This window comes from Periophthalmus magnuspinnatus, chromosome 4, assembly GCF_009829125.3.
Source record: "Periophthalmus magnuspinnatus isolate fPerMag1 chromosome 4, fPerMag1.2.pri, whole genome shotgun sequence".
Taxonomy (NCBI): Eukaryota; Metazoa; Chordata; class Actinopteri; order Gobiiformes; family Gobiidae; genus Periophthalmus; species Periophthalmus magnuspinnatus.
The window spans coordinates 10,627,179-10,647,550 of NC_047129.1; the positions used below are offsets into that span (position 1 = coordinate 10,627,179).

The following is a 20,372-nucleotide window of genomic DNA, read 5'->3' on the forward strand; positions in this document are numbered from 1 at the left end:
GACTAAAAAACAGCTCATGTCATTTTTAGGTATTTGTTGTTACTGTCGACAGTTCATTCCTAATTATTCAGTTCTAGAGGCTCCTCTGAGGGCGCTCATTCATGGTAAAACTCTACGCACATGTGACAAAATTACCTGGACTGAGGAAGCAGAAAAATCTTTCTGTGACTTGAAACTAGCCTTGCAGACACCTCCAACTCTGGGTCTGCCTGACCCAGCTCGACCTTTCACTCAGACAGTGGATGAACGTGATGGATGCATGGTTTCTGTTCTCCTTCAGAAACATGGGGGTACCCTTCGTCCTGTCGCTTACTTTTCTGCTAAGCTCGACCCTGTTGCTGCTGGTCTGCCCTGGTGTTTACGTGCTGTTGCCGCAGCTGAGAAGGCTGTTTTAGCATCACGTGACCTCGTGGGTTACTCTGACCTCACTTTGTTGGTACCACATGCTGTTTCTCTGATCTTGTTTGAACAGAAAACCTCTCACTTGTCCACTGCTCACTTATCGATGCATAGGACTCCCCTCAAGATAAAAAAAATAAATAAATAATAATAATTACATTTGCAGTGTATAATGTAACTAGCACTAGCAAACCACAATGTATTAAATAAAGAGAGGTTAAAACACAGCGTAGAGGTGCAGATAAATTAAATAAATGCATAAAGCTGACGATAAAACAAAATTAGTTTAGTGTTTACGCTAGCGTTAGCCTCCTCTCAAAGTGCCACAAACTTGGAATTATAAATATGTTTTGTGATTTGCTGAGAGCAGCCGTATGAAAGTATTATTCAGTTATGCTTAGATGTATTTATTAAGTTTTTATTTGCGTTGAGGTGATGTCAGTTGCATGACACTGTAGACACTCCGCACCTCCAAAAGCGCTCCCAGAGCTATCATCATTCAGTTTGGAATGCAAACTGTGCAGGATGAAGTCTGGAAGGTACAAGGATGTCAAGGTTTGCAAGGATCTTCACATTAGCTTCAAGTAAGATTTTTGCAAAGAGGACCGTGCTGCGCCTGCTAAGTTGTGACCACTGGTTCAAGAAGCCTGGAAGAGAGGGAAGCACACGTACCTGAAAGGGGGCTATGCTCTGATCAACAACAAATGAGTGGACCCTGATTAATTAATCTCAATATTATTACAAAGGTGTATTCTCACCTATATGGACTTTTGCACTATACCACAAAGTTAGTGGAAAGTATGATTACTCATTCTTGTGCATCCCTCCTGTTATATTTACACATTTGAACCTTTTGACTTATGGTTATCCTTATTGTTGTTAAATGCAAGGGGACTGAAAAACAACACACAACCTAAGGCAATTACTCTTTTTTTGTAAAGAGAACATAAATTGTATTTTTTTTCAGGAGACTCATTCTGAAGAAGAGGAGGCGCAGTTTTGTAAACTTCAATGGGGAGACTCAGTCACGGGGCATCTCATTCAGCTGGGGCCATGATTTTATTTTATAGGTTTCAAGTATCTTAAAAATGACACAGATGGACATGCTAATGATGGTGGTAGAAATTGATAATGTTAAATTGATCTTATTATGTGTTTATGGTAGTAACAACAAAGCTCTCAACAAGACATTCTAAGCAGATCTATGTAGGAAGATTAACCAGTGGAGGCTGGCATAGTCTTATGATGAGGTTATTTTAGGTCAGGACTTCAATTTGGTTCCAGACAATGCAGTGGACCGCCTTCTGTCTAGAGCGCAATATAACTCCTTTGTTGACACTTTTACTGCCCTGGTTTCTAACACAGTTTTAGTTGACTGCTGGAGGTTAAGAAACAATAGTAAAATACAATACACCTGGTTTAATGCAGCCAACAACAGTCAATGCTCTAGGCTGGATTACTGGCTTATTCTTTACGAATGGGTTAATAATATATCAAAATGTCAAATCTCTGCCTCTCCTCTAACAGACCACTTACTCTTACTCTAAACAATAACATATCTTCATTAATCTTAGTTTGGGATTTTAACAGTAATCTTTTGCATAAAAACATTTTTTGTATTCAAGAATCTTGTTTTTGTATTCAAGAATCTTGTTGCTATATATCAAGTATATCAAGAATCTTGTTGCTGAAATAACTTTTCTAAACTCTACACCTCTAATCAAGTGGTAATGGTTCAAATTCAAAGCTAAAGAAAGATCAATTACAATTGGGAAGCTCTCTGATCAACAAAAAAGTGCTCAACAAAACTGTTATCTGAAACTGTTATCTGCTATTAATAACTTATGTTCCAAAGCATTGTTATCTAATGTAGAAAGAGAAAATCAAACCATAATGATGCAATAACTTATGACCTAAATGATTTATTATAGGGCAATACACAATTTTTACAGTAAATTATATAGTTCTAACTACTCAGAAGCAGAGGGGACAGGGGTTGCTGTGGCAACAAATTGAAATCTCTGTCAGGCATCCTGACCACAGCAGAGAGTCAGTGAACTACAGGAGATCATACCATTACGACTCTCACTCAACTGAGCACTCTCCTGAGACAGCACGCTCCATGCACCTACGCCCAACCCATGGCTACAAGTGCAGAGAGGGGCACCACTATAGCCCTCGCAGCTATAAGTGGATCAGTCACCACTGCTCACCTGAGTGCCATGCCGGCCACAGAGACCCTCATTCCCAGAGAATATAGAGAACAGTCACACCATGCTGACAATTCCCCCGAACGCTGGCACGCCTCTCCTCCAACACGACACAAGTTCAGACATCAAGCAATGAGTCCAGACAGCAGTGGACCTATAGGGGGCCCACTCCTTCTATCCCGGATTTAGCCGACCAAATCCTCTGGAGTTTGCCAGACTCTGCATTGCCCTGAACAATCTCCTCCCTAGAGGCGTTTTAATTTACAGTTCTTGGTGGACCAACTGAAACTGGAAGAGGCGTTGCTAGTTGCCGATTCCTACAGCAACTCAGGCTACCCCTTTACGGACACTATGGCAGCTTCAAACCAGCAGTACAGGCAGCTACAACAACTAGCACCCAGTGTATTGCTGAACTGATGGATGACCCCAACATTCAAAGCTGTGATATCAAGTCAGTCAGATTGTTTGTTCTGAATGTCAGGTTCCTGGTGAGCATGTTGGAACAGCTGGGCTTAAAGGGACAAGTTGAGCTGGACTGTGGATCTCATGCCACTCGTCTGCTGGGCAAGCTGCCACACAATCTGAGATTCAGTTTTCAGGTGCTACATCCACTCTCTGCACCTACCAATCCTGGAGCAAGATGAGTGGTTGGAGTATGAGGTTCAAATCCAGGAAGACATTGCACAGTATCGCACCAGGAAAGACACAAGTGCCAAATCCACCCATTGAACAGCTGTGCAAACTTCCAAGTTCCTCAGCACTGCCTAGAAACGGTCTTGGATTCAGGACAACAAACAATGCTGGTGGTGTGTGAGTGTGATCTTAAAATGCACTGAAAAACATGCAGCAGCAGGCACCTCCTCGCCCTGCAGATCAGTGACATGGGTCCAGTCAAATATGACAAAGCGGAGAAAATGCCGGACCCGGTCAAATTCGGTGACTGGAAACAAACGCTGTGCTGGATGACTGTTCACAACGCACTTTGCTTCTCTACCTAGCAGCACAGTAATTGGGACTCCAAGGCCAGTCAGACAGGAGCTGCAGATGCTTCATGGGGCAGCGGTGTCATTCACTATCTCGCCAAGTAGCTCCCCAGTGCAGGTGTACAACCTCCAGGGAGCCTTCACTGCACCCAAGCTTGGATTACGCCAGCACTCCTATCCCACTAAAACTCTGCCGGCAATGGACAGCCATCTGAAAAACTACTTATCCCTTCATTCAAGGAGATTATTCCCCTGCTGCTTTTTGGCTCAGACCATTCGCACTTGGTGGCCCCAGTTGAACCTGTTGTCCTTGGGTTATCTGGGGCACCAGCCGCTGCCCGAACCTGTTTCGGATAGGAACTGCAGCGTCCAACTCATAACCTGAAACAACATCGCACTGCACAGGGCTGCCTCTTCATCTCCTTCAGAGCTCCACCAGCACGTTGAAAGACTGTGGATGTCCTTTCATGGCACAGTGAAAAGGCTAGCATGAAATCACACCAGAACCAGAAGGCCCTTGAATGCCTGAGTACAAAGACTGTTCGGGTAAAGTTTAATCGTGTCCGCCGCTATGCCACTCCTCTGCTTCAGGTTAAACACAGGAACACAGAGAGGCGGTTGGTGAAGGCACCAGACATAGTCCATGTCTACAATTCTGAGATCCAGAGACTGGAACAAGCACGCTATGTAGGTAGGCTACCACCGGGCTCAGAGAACACCTTGTCAAGTGCTCTTTTCAGTTTCGAGACATGGACCTGAACAAACTCCTGCTCACTGGTCCAACCCTCAGTCAGTCCCTGGTCGCTATCCTCTTGCGATTTAGAGAACTCCGTGGCTCTCAGCAGTGACATCAAGGGTATGTTTTCACAAGTTTCTCTGGAGGGATCTTAGGTGTGAGACAGAGCCCACAGTCTACCAGTGGAATGTACTCCCCTTCAGCACCACCTGTAGCCTCTGCTGTGCTACGTATGCCCTACAGAGACATGTTGCAGACTGCAGGGAGATGAGAGAGCCAACCGGGTTGCCAGTCTTAAAACAAGTCTACTGAAACAACAGGATTTCTTCAAGAAAGCAACCAAAGAAAATAATGCAGCAGTTGAAGCTAGCTACGTGATTAGTGAAATGATTGCTAAAGCAGGAAAGCCATTCACAGAAGGTGAATTTGTCAAAAACTGCATATTAGAGGCTGCGAGTATAGTCTGTCCGGAAAAGTAAGGTCAGTTTAACAACATCAGCCTTTCTGCCAACACCGTGGCAGAGCGCATTTCTGACCTGTCAAATGACATTTATGACCAACTGTGTGAAAAAGCCAAATGTTTCAGTGTATATTCAGTTGCTCTTGATGAGACCACAGACATCACCGACACTGCCCAGCTCACACTGTATGTCCGCGGTGTTGATGACAATTTTGAAGTGATGGAGGAGTAGCTCATAGTAATTTCAATGCATGACCAGACCACCGCTCAAAAGATACTTCACCAGCTATGTGATGACATTGAGAATGCCGGTTTGCCATGGAAGAGGTTTGTTGGAATAACAACCGATGGAGCGCCATCAATGACAGGGAGGAAAAATGGACTGGTGGCACTTGTTAAAAAAAAAACTGGAAGAAGAGGGTGTGGAGGAGGCCATTGCTCTGCACTGCATTATCCATCAGCAGGCTCTTTGCAGCAAATGCCTGAAGTTTGAAAAGGTGATGTCGGTCGTTGTGAAATGCATCAACCAAATCAGATCCAGGGGCTTAAAGCACCGAAGATTCCGTGCTTTTTTAGAGGAAATTGAGTCAGAATATGGGGATGTGCTCTTCTTCACCGAGGTACGTTGGCTCAGCAGGGGAAATGTATTGAAGGGATTTTTTGAGTTGAGAGCAGAAGTGAAAGCCTTCATGGAGAAGGATGGAATGGCTGTTCCTGTACTAAGTGATCCAAAATGGCTCATGCACTTTTCTTGTTGATATCACACATGAGCTTAATATACTGAACAAGACGTTACAAGGCCAGGTGCAACTTGTCAGTGCTGCCTATGACAACATGAGAGCATTCTCAAAACTTGTGTTATGGAAAGCAGAGCTCTCTCAGACAAACCTTTGCCATTTCCCAGCATGCAAGGCACTCGTGGATGCAGGTACACCATTCAGTGGTAAGAAGTATGTATGGAATTCGATCACAGATTTGCAGACTTCAAGATGCACAGAGCCACATTTCAAATTTTTGCAGACCCCTTCTCCTTTGATGTGCAAGATGCCCCTCCTGTGCTTCAAATGGAGCTCATTGACCTGCAGTGCAACTCTGAACTCAAAGCGAAGTTCAGGTAGGTGAGGAGAAAAGCAGACAAGCTTGGGCAATTTTCGAGAGAACTGACCCTCCTCTTCCCTGAGTTTTCCCGAATGTTCAAGTGGACCATGTGACATTTTGGGAGCACATACTTGTGCGAAAAGCTCTTCTCCACCTTGAACTTCAATAAGTCCAAGTACAGGTCCAGACTTACTGATGATCATCTTCAAGCCATACTGAGGGTCTCAGCTGCTTCCTCCCTCTTTCAAAAGTGGTTCGGCTATGTGAAAGGAAGCGCTGCCAGGTCTCCAGCAATAAGGAGTAGGGGAAAAGCCATGTTCAGAAGAATAGTTCTTGTTTTTCAATGTTCAATTCATCTTCAGGACAATTCATGTTATTTATTACTGATTCACTGATGTATTTTCTGATTAATTCTTAATTTGTTTATCTATTTTTTCATCATATTTTGTGTTAAAAAATAAAAAATAAAAAATTTGAGAAGATTGTAATGTTTTTTTTAACACAGTTTTTCTTGGGGAAAATCTGATGCGGCCCAGCCTCACCCAGACTCTGCCTCCAGCGGCCCCCAGGTAAATTGAGTTTGAGACCCCGTCTTAGATTCTTATCCAATCACAGGATGCCTTGGACTTTGTATTGCGCAGCAATTGTCAGTCTGTTGGGGAGTTCGCCACAAGCAGCAGTGTATTAGTAGCGTAGACTATTATTAACCTGCCTTACACCTGTATATCTGCTGTCCTCTGATTTTGTGCGTTGTGTGCGTCTTATGCAAGAAAGTGTTGTGATGAGTGAAAATTGACCGTGCATTATTTTATTGGATTTTATGTGTCTTTGCAGTGCTAAGTGTTAGCTCTGGTCTACTTTTACGTTGACGCCTTGTGCCTCATATTACATTTACAGTGTTAAGTTCGTACCCTGCCTTGCCAGATGGATTCACTATTCCATATTCCTGTATTATTCCTATATACGTTACGCACTGCGTGCATCTTAATTGGTTGTAGGCCCCCAAGCACATCATGTGGCCCAAGGCCAGGGCTCCAGCGGACTTATTACTGTTTGTGGCCAACAGAGGGAGCCGTTTGTTTAGTTATTTTTGCAATCACCAGATGCAGCTATTTTATATGAATGGCATTTCTTTTCTGCCTTTGGGTAAAAGCTGACATTGCCAAATATATAGGCTTTTATTTAATTTGATTTAATGTCAGTTTTACCAGTTCCTTGCTGTTTTCAATTATTGCATATTATTGTGAATAATTTCTTGTAATCACATTGTGTGTGAATTGACTCCTACATTTTTAGCAACAACGCCACTCCAGTTAACCTGGAGAAAGGAGAACAGAGCAGGCTACACACTGAGCACTGAATTTAACAATCATGACATACGTTTGAGTTAACTTCATCATTCAGCATCTGGGCATAGAAAAATACACTCGTTCTTAGTTGTTCTTTCAATGCCGCTGCCTCGCTGTGAGCCCCGCACCTGATCCATTAACTTAAATGAACAAAGCTGAGCCAGGAGTCTGTCGCTTTATTGCTGGTGGTGCACCGGCCGGGTTTCCCTTCATGGCTCACTGATTCGCATAGAGTACACTAGGCATGCCCAAACTGTGGCCCGGTGGCCAGATGCGGCCCTCAGACCAATTTTTCTTGGCCCTCAAGCTTCTAGGTGAATTGGCCCATATTACCTTAAACAGTACTACAGTATTTCTGAAAATCTACTTTAACAAGCCCATATTAAATATTTTCTTTCTTGGCTCATTCACGTGATTTGTGGTTGATTGGCCTGCAACAGTGGAGCTGTGGCACTGATGGGGGCGGGACTGTTGTTTTGTCTTTTGACTTGTATTCTGCAGAGATGCTATGAAGTTAACTTAAACGTATGTTAGGTCTTCACATTGTTAATTAAACCCAATTAGGCGGAGCATGCTCTGTTCTGTAATAAGTGCCTTTAGGAATCCTTTCTCCAGGTATACTGGAGTGGCATTGTTGCTAAAAATTTTACATCTAATGTTTGTGACCACTCGTAATGCCACATTAGTCTTATTAGCAGGAAAAAGTTGGGAAGATGTCCTCTAGCATAAGGCACTAACTAATGCTAAAGTCATTTTCTGAAAAACTTGTTAACACTTTTGTTGCCACGCTAGCTTTATGTACACAATTTACCTTGGTATGCAACTTATTAAAAAGTTAATAATGCACATCATAATATCACATACAGGTGACCTACTGTCTGAATTCGGATTAGCTACTCCTTTACTGTATATAAACCAGTTTAGCCGTTGCCACAGCAATACTGCTCCCCTCTAGCCCCGCCCCCTGCTGTCTTCAGGTTCAAATCTGCTGTTGCGTTTACAAATCTCAACAAACTCGGCGCAACAAATGTCTCAAAACTCTTGAAAGCGTAATTTTCAAATTTGTACTTGTAAAATTACAAAGTTGTACAAGGGTTAAGAAATACTTTTAAATGTTTTAAATTTTTTTATTTACCAGTGTACAAATCAACATTTACACATTCAAGTCTTTTGGAACAATTGTACCTTCATAGTTCCTGGTCCCTTTGGAAGGTCGTACCAAGGTAGTACCTCCAGTGGTCCACTTTGGATGGATCGCTTTATGCTGTGGAAGTCAGGGTCCGCACCGTACCGCCTGTACCGGCCCAATGGAAAGGAGGCTATTATAATATTGTTCTTGTGTCGCAATATTCTTCTTCTCTTGGGACAACCCCCTATTTTTCACCCCGTGAACAATGGCGAAAACTCACTAAACTTTGCCGACTAAAACTTCTTCTACATTCTGGCTATTTCTAATTTACAAAAGTCCGTGCCTCCCCACTCCATACACATAAACACACGGTATAGGAACAACGCCCAAAAATGCAAGCAGAATCATGAAATTTGACACAGAAGTAGATCATGACAAGACTAAAGGAGTGGACCAGCGACTCCAGGTAGAAGTCTTCAAGAAGCCCACACACCGACCAATACCTGCTGTTTGGTCATTTTGGTCGGTCATTTCAGTGCTCCCTCATGGGCTCATCTTAATATTGATGATGTGGCCTTGCCGTTTATGGATGAGCAGTAGTCCTACTACTACTCATTTTACATTTCTTATCACGACATTGCTTGATCATTTTGTATCACGCTTTAACATGAAACCATCACAAAATTTCGTGAAACCATCACGTCATTTTGAGATAGTGTCACAAAATTATGTGATAATTTCATGATAGTAACACACTTATACTATGCTATTGAGCGTTTGTTATTTGCAGACTTTTCTATGTAAATGTTTACCCTGATGAACTTGGATTGATTTTTAACTAGTGTGCTTTGAGGTACTGCTCAATGTTGCATGAGCAGTGCGTCACTAGACCCTTGTTGGCTCCCGAATTTCAGGAGAGGCTTATTGTGCTGACTTGCCACAGTAAAGAGGAGGCTCGTTCAACTTGACCCACCCGCACCTGCTGTATCTGGCCCGCGCGCTGATTACGGTCGACACACATCACAGAACTGTAACATTATAATCTGTACCCATGTGCAGTATCGCTCATATTGTGACCTGCACATGGTGGCAGGGCGCTCCTAACATCATTATATGCTTTTGGCACTTGCCTCCTGCCAGGACTTGGACTGGGTCTTTCCATGTAGCTGATTTATACTGGGGCATGTACCGCAGTAAAAAGTGTACAGTGACAGCCCTGGGCAGATAACAGTGTTATATGCTAAAAGTTCAAAAGTTCACTGCCACTGTTCTTTTATGCCAAGATGCAGTAAAAGTTGTTGAGGTAACCCAGTGTCTGCAATGCTAACATACAATGAGCTCCTGAGCATAAACAACAACTATTACAAGTAATTTTCAGCTATGAACTTTATTGAACATTTGCTAGTATCTAACTAGCACCATGGCTAGACAGACAGAGGAGACACACTACAATGACAAAATAAAACATTCAACCACTGGGTCCATATCCACAGGCTTTCATTTCACAGAATGGAATAATTTATGAGCCACCTGAAAAAATAAAATAAAATAAAAAGAATAAGTTGACCAATATTTGACCCATAGAAATTCAAACAAAATCTTTCAAGTGCACGATGTATCTGGTTGTGCATTCACTCATGTTTAAATCTAACTTTATTATTCATTATATACCCGGCCTGGCCAAAAAAAAGTCACCACCTGGATTTAACTAAGCAAACAGGTACGAGTCAGGTCTAGTCTCAGCAACAGTCTGTGCTCAAAGAATGAGGTCAGCTGACTACCTGAATATACCGAATGACCAGGTTATTCTATCAATGGATTTTTTCTTCCCTGATGGCACAGGCATATTCCAAGATGACAATGCCAGGATTCATCGGGCTCAAATTGTGAAAGAGGAGGTTCAGGGAGCATGAGACATCATTTTCACACATTGACTGGCCACCACAGAGTCCAGACCTTAACCCCATTGAGAATCTTTGGGGTGTGAGATCTTGGTGAAAAATTAATGCTTGTGACATTGCAGAAACTTATCAAAACAATGCCAAAGCAAATGCGTGCTGCAATCAAAGCTAAAGGCGGTCCAATGAAATATTAGAGTGTGTGGCAACTTTTTTTTGGGCCAGGCAGTGTATCTCAATCTGACAAATCATTTCATCTTATTTATTCTTAATTCAACCAGGCATTCTCAGTGGGACTTCCCCGGAGAAAATCTATACAGAAACAGAGTCACAGAAATCAGTTTAATAACTCACACAGTGGTCCCTTGCATGGAGGAAATCAAACAGCTCTTCAGTGCAGTCTTCCTCAGTTGAAGATCGAGACCCCACTCTGGTCTCACATTCTTCCAGACGCCCCCGAGTGTGGACGCAGTGTTCAGCCTCTTCACATTTCTGTCTCAAAGACTCAAGGGGATCCTAAGAAACACACACACCTTTAAAGAACACTTGGATATGATGAAGCAATACCACCATTAATAGCAGCACTACTGATAACACACAATCTCGCATAAGAGATCAAATAATATTAAATTTGCTGGTGACTCATGTCAGAATCGGGGCCTTTCCCAAACGGCTCCCTTCTCCCTTCCCTATGCCCTAACACTCGGTTTTGTGCATTACCATGAAGGAGTCCAAAATGGTAAGAACCGAGGGAGACTGGCTGCTAAGGCTCTTCACCATAAGAGAGGTGAGGATGGCCCCTAAACAGGTGTGTGTAACACCAAAGCACCAAACCAGTTGAGTTCCACCTTTATTAAAGTTTATTTCGAAATGTAAATGTCATAATTTAGACATTCAGTATGCCACCTGAGCATTTATAAATGAATATAAAGGGAACAAAACCGAGTGTTAGGACATAGGGAAGGAAGAAAGGAGCCGTTTGGGAAAAGCACAGCAATCGTAGTATGAAGGGCTAGGGAGAGGAAGTATGAGTTTGTTTGGGAAAGGGCCTCAATATATGCTTTGTCACCATAAACTGTATATATAAATGAACAGAGCTAACTTGCTAGCCGCCACGTTCCGAATAAGAAGTGAGCATGGGTGCTCTTCCGACTCCATTGCCTCTGGTTCCAATTCACTTTACATTGAAAAAATTCTACATGATCCTGGTATTTTTACAGTGGTTCCTCATTTATCGCGGGGGTTACATTCTAAAAATAACATGCAATAGGCGAAATCCACAAAATAGTCAGCGCTGTTTTTTTTATTATTATATATGTTTTTTAAAAAACCTCACCACACACTTTATACAATTTTCTCATACAGGCATTCATATTTCCTCGCATTTCTCTCTTGTTTAATTAATTAATAGTGACTCGCATGTATTTCACAGTTCCTCTGACCCTGCCTCCTGGTTCTGGCACTGCTCCGCTGTAGTGTCAATCGAACATTTATGTAAATTTGGCTGAATACATTCTGTACTGTACAGGAGACATGGTACGGAGGTGACAGATTAACAATGGTCTACAGTCCCTTAGCTAATCAGGATGCAGAACACAATGCACGTTCATACACTGTGAAAAAGCATGCAAAAAAAAAAATTTAAAAATCTGCAAAACAGCAAGACCACAAAAGATGAACCGCAATATAGCGAGGGACCACTGTATTTCACTATTGTGTCTGTAAATCAAGATATGAACATTCTTTCTCTGAGGTAACTCCTGCTAGCATTAGCGACAGGTTTGATTGACAGCATTCCTGGTTATGGGAAGGGGCGTTGCTTTCAACAGCCTCGCTCCAGATTGGCTCTTTGGTTGCTATGATACTTGGGTCGGAATTCCAAATGTGGAACTTGGCTCCAAATTCACCCCTTTAACTGCTAGCCTTTTAATAGATCCATGGCCTGGACAAGCTTCATTTGACTGGAGCCAAACACTATGAGTGACGTCCACTTCTTTACACAGTCTATGTTTGTCACAATAAAATGCCAGAATATAACGACAAGGACATCCATACCACCATTTCTTCTTCTTCTTCCTCTTCATCCTCTTCTTCATCCTGAAATTAAACAAGACAAAATACAGTTTAGTTTAAGTCATTTCACATTTTAAGATTTATAAAAAGCCGTGGGTGTGTGATAACCTTGGATCTATTAAAAAGACATACGGAAGCTTATGCTAACATAAGATTGTGATGATAGCTTCCGTTAGCAAACCAGTGCTAGCTGGACAAGTAGATCAGAGCAGTTAATTTGTTCCATAATAAGACACTGCATTTACCTCATCGGGCTCGCCATTCATGATCATTTTCTCTTCAAAAACCATTTTAATGGATTTGTCCTCGTAAGCGGCTGTCAACAACACACGAGCGCTAGAAGGTCACTCCAGTACACCGGCTCTGGCAACTTCCGGTAACGGATTTCAGAATAAAAAGTATATATATATAAAAGAATAAAATAACCAAGACCAAATCTGCACAAAACCTTTTGTTTAGAGGAGGGTCAATTTATAAAATATCAATAACTCATCATTCATCAACATCTCATAATACAAGCCTATCAAATGGTGTAAAATGTATGTATCAAGTTATTAACAGTGAGTTGAGATTTATTTTTGGAAAAAATAAACAACCAAAGCTGTAGTTATGAAACAACATTAAATACAAGGGCACATGCAGGGCTGTGAAGTTGGCTGTTGCTAAACCTAAAAGTAAGTTTATACACAAAATCTGATTTTGCAGCCCTAAGGTGGGCGATGGCAGCTCTACTTGGGGCCCCAGCTCTATGGTTAAGAATCACTGCATTTCTGCATTGAATTACAGCAAACACAAATTGTTTTGTAGTATTTTATTTTATTTAATTTGTATTTTATTTGAAATAATTGATAAAGGCATTCTATAGAATGTAGCTCCCATCTGTGATAAATTTGAAAAAATATTTTAGTTCACGTTTTGTTAACCATAGCCTACTTGTTGGTGGGCTACTGTTTCCTGGTGACATTGTTTAAACAGTGGTTTGTGTGTTCTTCTTCTCTGGACACTGAGTTTTATATCCCACTCTATATGCCTGCACATACACTCGTGCCTGGTTCATCCTGGAAAATCGCATACACAAAGAATTTTAAGTACTATTTTAAGAAGAACAAAAATATAATACTACTACTGCACCAGCTACCTGTATTTAGTGCAAAGCTGTATACCAAGAGGTCCACAGCGATCAACATAACTTTCTCTGAATGCCTTCCTTACCGCTCGAGCCATACTGACCACTGTAGTAACCATTGGGCATGTCCTAGGACACGACAAAAGATTTAATTTTAAAAACCTTCATTGGTTACAGACAGCTCCAGCATTGATACAAACAGTCGTTCACAGCGGAGGCCGGTGGTGCCTGCAGCACAGGTGCACGTGTTGTGAGGGCTGCATGTACCTCCGTGTTGGCAGGGTGGAACGCATGGAATGGTCACCGCTGGAAGAACAAAAATAGTTTTAACCCTTATACTTTTTATAAAAATCATAACAGTGTTTACCTGTTTCACAGTAAACCCCAATGAATCCTTTGGTACAGCGGCACCTGTTAAGACCTACACATACTCCTCCATTTGTACAAGGCTTTTGACACTGTACAGGTTCTGTAAAGACAAATGGGTCAGTAGTCAGTTGATGTTAAGTTGCTGGTTCAAACCAATCACATACTTTCAAATGAAAAAAAGAAAACCTTCCGTATCAGAAAAGGCAAACACATCAAAATTCATATTACCTATCTGGCAGCGTGCTCCTTGCCATCCCCCCACACAAATACATTTGTTCACATCTACACATCTCCCTCCATTTTGACAAGCAGGTGTGCAGAGGGCTGAAAGGCCACACACAGAGTGACAGCATCAGCCTTATGTACATCAGAAAGGTCATGTAAATTTAACACTTGCACAATAGACACATTACAGGTAGAAATATCCCCCCACTATAAATACCTGTGTGCCTTTTGTAAATAATGCACAACAGCTGTAACTAAAGCCAGATGTTCCAGTGGTTTTGGTACTCACGCAATAGACACTGGGGGCCTGTGTAATCAGAGGGACACTGGCATGTTTCAGGCCCCACACAGCGACCACCATTAGCGCAGGGCAATTCACAAACCGCTAAGTAGACAATGTGTACATATATAAGCATAGTACATCAAAGCCTTAATAATAAAATAGTTGTGATCTACAGTTTGCATTGACATAATAAGCATTTTATCTTTATGTGCATTTTCTGTGTGTTTACTTGTTACCTGTGTGGCAGCCTATTCCAGTCCAGCCTGTTGGACACAAGCATTTGTTCCACCTTATACAGCTGCCCCCGTGTGCACAAGGGGGAGAGCACATGGCTGAAACATTGACTACATTTTAACAGAAGTATGCGACAATGACAGCTCAATCATCTTTCATTGTATGTTGTATGGAATCTTTCACAGGTATTCAAAAGAAAACAGAATAGCTTCTTAAGAAATCAATTCAAATCAAATGCTCAGTAGAAACATAAATCAATTTTTCACAAAGCGAAGACCATTTACCTGAGCAGCCTGGTCCTGGATAACCTGGTGGACAGTCACAGCTATTTGGGGCCACACACACACCATCATTTTGACAAGGAGGATCACACACGGCTGAAATACAAAAGCACATATATAAATAATCATGTGAAGAAAGATCATGTGAATTGTTCTCACTCACATTGGCACTTTGTAGGGTCGTCTGTTCTCACAGCGTAGCCCTCTCTGCATGAGCAGTTGAAGCCACCAGGATGATTTATGCACAGTTGCTCACAGCCTCCATTCATGAAGTCCCCACACTCATTAACATCTGCAATAAAAAACAAATAACACTTATGTAGCTAATCTTCTGCTTCATTAACTGTTCAAACATAACACTTATCTTCCTGCTTATTGCTAAGATTACATTAAAGAGCAAAGCTATGCATTATCCACAAACATGTTATATAATTTTAGATCTAACTGGCAATTTAAGTTTCAAAAAAGTTGATATTCAGAGAACAAAGGAAAAGCTATTCTCTCTTACCCAAACAACTCCACAGATCTGAGTCCAGTTTCCAGCCCTCTCTACAACTGCACTGGATCTGTCCATCAGCCCTCACAGAGCACATGTGTTCACAGCCACCATTTCTCCACTTGCAGGATGTTACATCTGCCAAAACAATTATCCAAGTAAAAATGAATAGATCATAACAAGACTGTAGCATACTGCTTTTACTTACTCTTGCATGTGAGGTTATCTGTGTGCAAAAGTAGTGGAGGTGGACAGTGACAAAGGTGTCCTCCAAGAGAGTTGGTGCAGATGTGAGAGCATCCACCATTCTGCAGTTTACATTCATCAATGTCTGGGTACACAGCCAAAAATACACATTAACAAATCGGTGCACATTTAAATGCTAGCTAAAGCATTAAATGTACTGTTTTGACATCAGTCCCATTACTGGCAAAGCACTATTTATTTAGAGACTGAAAATGCACAACAGAGTGAGATGGTGTCAGTGTGACTGACCCACACAGGTGGAGCCGTCGATATGCAGCTGGTATCCAGGCCTGCAGGCACATTCATAAGATCCCTGTGTGTTAATACAACCATGCGCACAACTTCCACTGAGGGCCAAACACTCATCCACATCTGAGAGACCAGAAACACTTCATCAGGGTTTTGGCACAACAAGATGTGACTCTACTCAATCTACAAGGTCCACAATTTGAGCTGTGCATCTGGCACAGTTAGAGGGAACACTTTCATCTTCAGCAAATCAAAGATATATCTTTATCTTAGATTATTGTCTTGTAATTATTTAAATAGTTAAAACTGAAATAAAAAAAAAAGACAGGTTTAGCCAATGAATTATATTAGCTGAGAATTTGCTGCACCTGCCAGAAGCCAAAATTACCTGTACAGTTACGTCCATCTTTGTCGAGTTGGTACCCTGAAGCACACTGACAGCGGTAACTTCCTGATTCATTAGTACAGTTATGTGCACACTGGCCATTGTTCATTGCACACTCATCAACATCTGTAATATATAAAACAAATGCAGATTTAGTGTATTGTGGTGGTACACTATTGAACATACACCTCCTGTACTTGTTGTTCACACACCAAAGCAGGAGTGTCCATCTCCGTTAAAGCCTTGATAGCATTGGCAGAAATAGGAGCCAATAATGTTTCCACAGCGAGCATTGGTGTCACAGCCATGGTCACCGGACAAGCACTCATTTTTATCTGAGAAGGAAAAAAAAACAAAGCAATCTTAAAACAAAGGTGTCCATTTAGTTGCCCATTTACATATTTCTCGTGCACAAATGTAACTTTTTTTCATGTTGCTCCTTATTTAGTAATAATAATAATAGTGACAATAGTAACAACAACAACAATGATAATAATAACAATAATAATAATATAACAATAATAACAATAATAATAATAATAATAATAATAATTATTATTATTATTATTATTATTATTATTATTATTATTATTATTATTATTATTATTATTATTATTATTATCATCATTGTTGTTGTTGTTACTACTAATTCCACAAACACAGGTGAAAACAAATCACCAAAGGAGATGTGTCTTCATACAAAACAAAACAGGTCACATTAAAACACATGAGGAAGGTGACCCAGCGCACGGGATGCACAGTTTTCCATTGAGAGAGGTACTAATTACGTACCTTTGCAGTGTGTGCCGTTTCCATGGTAACCTGGTTGACAAACACACTTGTAGCTCCCAAGCGAGTTTTCACACATACTCTGACCGGCGCACACCTCGGGACTCTCTGCACACTCATCCACATCTGGGACACACACAGTGGGGCAACCAAAAATGCTTTTAAATTACTTGCAAATATGTATCTGAGGGTATCTGGGTATTTAATATAAAATTAAATTTCATCGAAGCACAAACTAGCAACTCAAAACTACCAAACAAAAAAATGGCTGATCTAAGGGTTCAGTATATAAACTGTTCTAATGGATAATGTTTTTCCTGCAAGAAAAACAACAAAAAGGCACAGTTTATAATAACAATAGTTTTCATACCTTGACATACAGTATAGTAAGGGCACACTGGACCTACAGTAAAAATCATTCAGAAGCAGGTGTGGCAGCCATAGAACATAAAAACAGAGAAGAATTAAGCGCAACACATTACTCACACACAAAGATTCAGATTCAGATTTTGGCATTAAGAAAAGATATTGCAGTCCAACAAGAGAGGGAGTAAAAAGCCACAAATATACAAAGAAAGCAGGCACGATGCACAAGCGAAAACAGTGTTTCTACATCTTTTCAGAGGCTGACCGACACATGAGGGGTGCTCTGCTCGGAAGCCTGGCCTGCACTGGCACAGGAAGCTGCCTGGAGTATTCATACAGACGTTCCCCAACTCACGACGACACTGCTCTTCAAAGCTGCACTCATCCACATCTGTGAGACACATCCACGAGTCAACATGAAAGCTTTTATAATCAATGCAGGCCCTCTTAATGCTGCAATACTTTTAACATTGTGACTAATACGTGTACAACTGCTGTAAATAAAATTGTACTTATCAACTAAAACATATGCACTGCCAAAACAGCACAAAAATGATGTCAATCAATTTATAATAAAACATTAGAAATTGACTTTTTGTTGATTTTGTAAGTCCAAAAACTGCTAAACTAGTTTATAAAGGCATAAATAATACAATCAGATACTTTTTTGTGAATGTTAACACATTACTTTACACAAACAATGGATGGACAGATCTCATAGTGATCCCTTGATCGTCTTACCAACACAGGCTTTTCCATTTAAATCCATTACATATCCCAAAGGGCACAAACAGGTGAAAGACCCAATATTGTTTTTGCACTCAGCATTGCCCGGGCAGGCCTGCAGTCCCGTCACTCTAGCTAGTTCACATTCATCTATATCTGCATTAGAAACAAATATCTGCATTTCAATAAACAAGACAACAGATACATTAATGCCATGTTATCATTCACATAACAGATGGACCTTGGCATCCTGCTGCTCCCATCAAGTAACCATGAAGACAGCTACAGGAGTATGACCCAGGGGTGTTACTGCAGATGGCATCAGGACCACAACGACCAGATGCCTCTTCACCGCACTCATCTACATCTGTCCATTTCACACAGTATGAGAGATAGTGCACAACTCAGTACTTTACAAGGCTAATATTACTATATGGTCTGAGGGAAGGTTCATTTAATAAACATCACACATTGTCTATGGGACAACATTTTGGTATAATATTTGATAAGGTGCTCATCCAGAACATCTCAATTGAAAATAGTAAAAGAAAAATGTAAAATCAGTCAACTGGGCGCTCATTACAATTTTTTGTCCAGTTGACTGATTTTACATTTTTCTTTTACCATGGCTCATACCTGGACAACTGAGAGATTCAGTAGAAAATAATGCACAGAAATAAAGGTTTACCTTCACACTCCATCTCTCCCACCAGAGTGAAGCCTGGCGGACAGGAGCAGTTGTCCCTGTCCTTCACCAGGTGGAGCGGACAGCCACACTCAGTGCTGTTCTCCAGAAGGATTTGGTTTCCTGGACAGTAAAATGCTGAAGTAGATTTCTGAACTTCAGTCATTGTTGTGTTCCAAAGAGGAGCTAACAATAAATAAAACATTATTCACTAGACAATCCCAACGCATCAAAAGTACATGATTAAAAAATAACTTACAAGTGGTAGGTGTAGTTGTAGTTTCACTTATATTTCCGATAACATTGTCGACCAACTAAAAAGAAAAGCATCCAGACATTTGAAAGTTGTATTGCAGATGAAGGTGCACTGCTTTAGATGCGTCCTCATTGGGTCCTGGCTTGAGCCCAGTTTAGTCTGGATGGTAAACCTGGTTTGGTCCTGTTCTAGTCCTGGTTTAGACCTGGTCTAGTCCAGGATTAGTTCCAAAATTAGTCCCAGTTTAGATCCAGTTTTGATGTGTATGTGTAACTGTGGACACACCTTTTGTTTGGTTGAGTCAAATGTTCGCATGACCCTAGCCCTAACTGTTTAGTACTTCACTAACCAGGCTCTTGGTGACCTGGGGAGGCTTCAGGACTTCATTCTCCTCGGGGCTCAGAGGCTGACAGAAGGACACGAGCAGGAGCAGTGCTGACAGCTGAGTCCACAGGTGATTCATCACCAGAATCTGTTTTAACAGAGATGAGCTGTGAGCCCCCTCATTACTATTGAGACCAGAAACAATTACAGCTGAGTGGGCCTAATTAAAGTATCTTCATGCACAGCAGTAATGTAGCAACATGTCCAGGCAGGCAAATGAGGGAAGAGTGCCCTGTTATTACCTTCACCCCATGGACCGTCTGCTCGGAACAATAGAAACACTTTTACAGCTGCAGGAAGAGTTTAACCACAACTTAAATCTCAACATTCGTTTTTTTAATGTCATGCTAAAAATATGTCTGGAACTCTGTGGATGGTTTCCATTAAACAACTTAATGCAGATATGGATGTGGCTCATGGCTAATGGAGCTTTCCTTAAAACTTGAACAGTTAAAGCTGCATTGAATCAACTTACCCCTGTTGAATTTACTGGGCCAGATGTGTGTATCTCCACAGCAGGTCAAAGAATTTTAAAGATGCCACAAAGCTTTTGTCGCTTCTCCAAATGCGAACTCCAGTCTGCTCTGAGTGTGGGGGGCTGTACACAGCCGTAGTGACTCTACATCCTGTCTAACTTTGTACTTCCCACTCCCCAAATCCCAAATTACCCTGAGAACGAGAGAGCGGGAGCAAGAGGGAGGAAGAGAGAGGGAGGAGACAGGCTGTGAAAGACCTTTAGATGCCCCAGTGTAAAACCCTGACCTACAGGTCATAAAGAAGTCAATGACTATGTGATAAAAGGACCACCAAACAGTCCAAAAGTAAATATACTATTCCTGAGATGGGCTTTACAAGCACACTACCCTACAGAGTATAATACAATATAATATATAATATAATACAAAACAAATACATTTTGTCATTTACGCAATTTATT

The 20,372-nt window shown here is 41.3% G+C and overlaps 2 protein-coding genes across 2 annotated transcripts; both read right to left on the bottom strand.

Moving 5' to 3' along the window:
• Nucleotides 1-9,739: 9,739 nt before the first annotated feature.
• Nucleotides 9,740-12,717, bottom strand: LOC117369694 (cytochrome b-c1 complex subunit 6, mitochondrial). Its single transcript, XM_033965010.2, has 4 exons — nucleotides 12,581-12,717; nucleotides 12,318-12,359; nucleotides 10,617-10,778; nucleotides 9,740-9,894 (listed from the first exon to the last, which is right to left on the bottom strand). Exons 1-4 carry the CDS (start codon nucleotides 12,623-12,625, stop codon nucleotides 9,862-9,864), a joined length of 282 nt encoding a protein of 93 aa, XP_033820901.1. The 5' UTR covers nucleotides 12,626-12,717; the 3' UTR covers nucleotides 9,740-9,861.
• Nucleotides 12,718-13,200: 483 nt separating this feature from the next.
• On the bottom strand, nucleotides 13,201-20,027 carry si:ch211-221n20.8 (multiple epidermal growth factor-like domains protein 6). Its single transcript, XM_033964746.2, has 22 exons — nucleotides 19,911-20,027; nucleotides 19,401-19,523; nucleotides 19,055-19,109; nucleotides 18,799-18,981; nucleotides 18,352-18,477; nucleotides 18,126-18,266; nucleotides 17,650-17,775; nucleotides 17,022-17,144; nucleotides 16,442-16,564; nucleotides 16,233-16,355; nucleotides 15,845-15,967; nucleotides 15,558-15,680; nucleotides 15,362-15,487; nucleotides 15,017-15,145; nucleotides 14,857-14,949; nucleotides 14,575-14,670; nucleotides 14,345-14,440; nucleotides 14,059-14,154; nucleotides 13,829-13,930; nucleotides 13,662-13,767; nucleotides 13,474-13,590; nucleotides 13,201-13,393 (listed from the first exon to the last, which is right to left on the bottom strand). The coding sequence occupies exons 2-22, from the start codon at nucleotides 19,512-19,514 to the stop codon at nucleotides 13,303-13,305; spliced, it is 2,412 nt and encodes an 803-aa protein (XP_033820637.1). The 5' UTR covers nucleotides 19,515-19,523; nucleotides 19,911-20,027; the 3' UTR covers nucleotides 13,201-13,302.
• Between the last annotated feature and the right edge of the window lie 345 nt (nucleotides 20,028-20,372).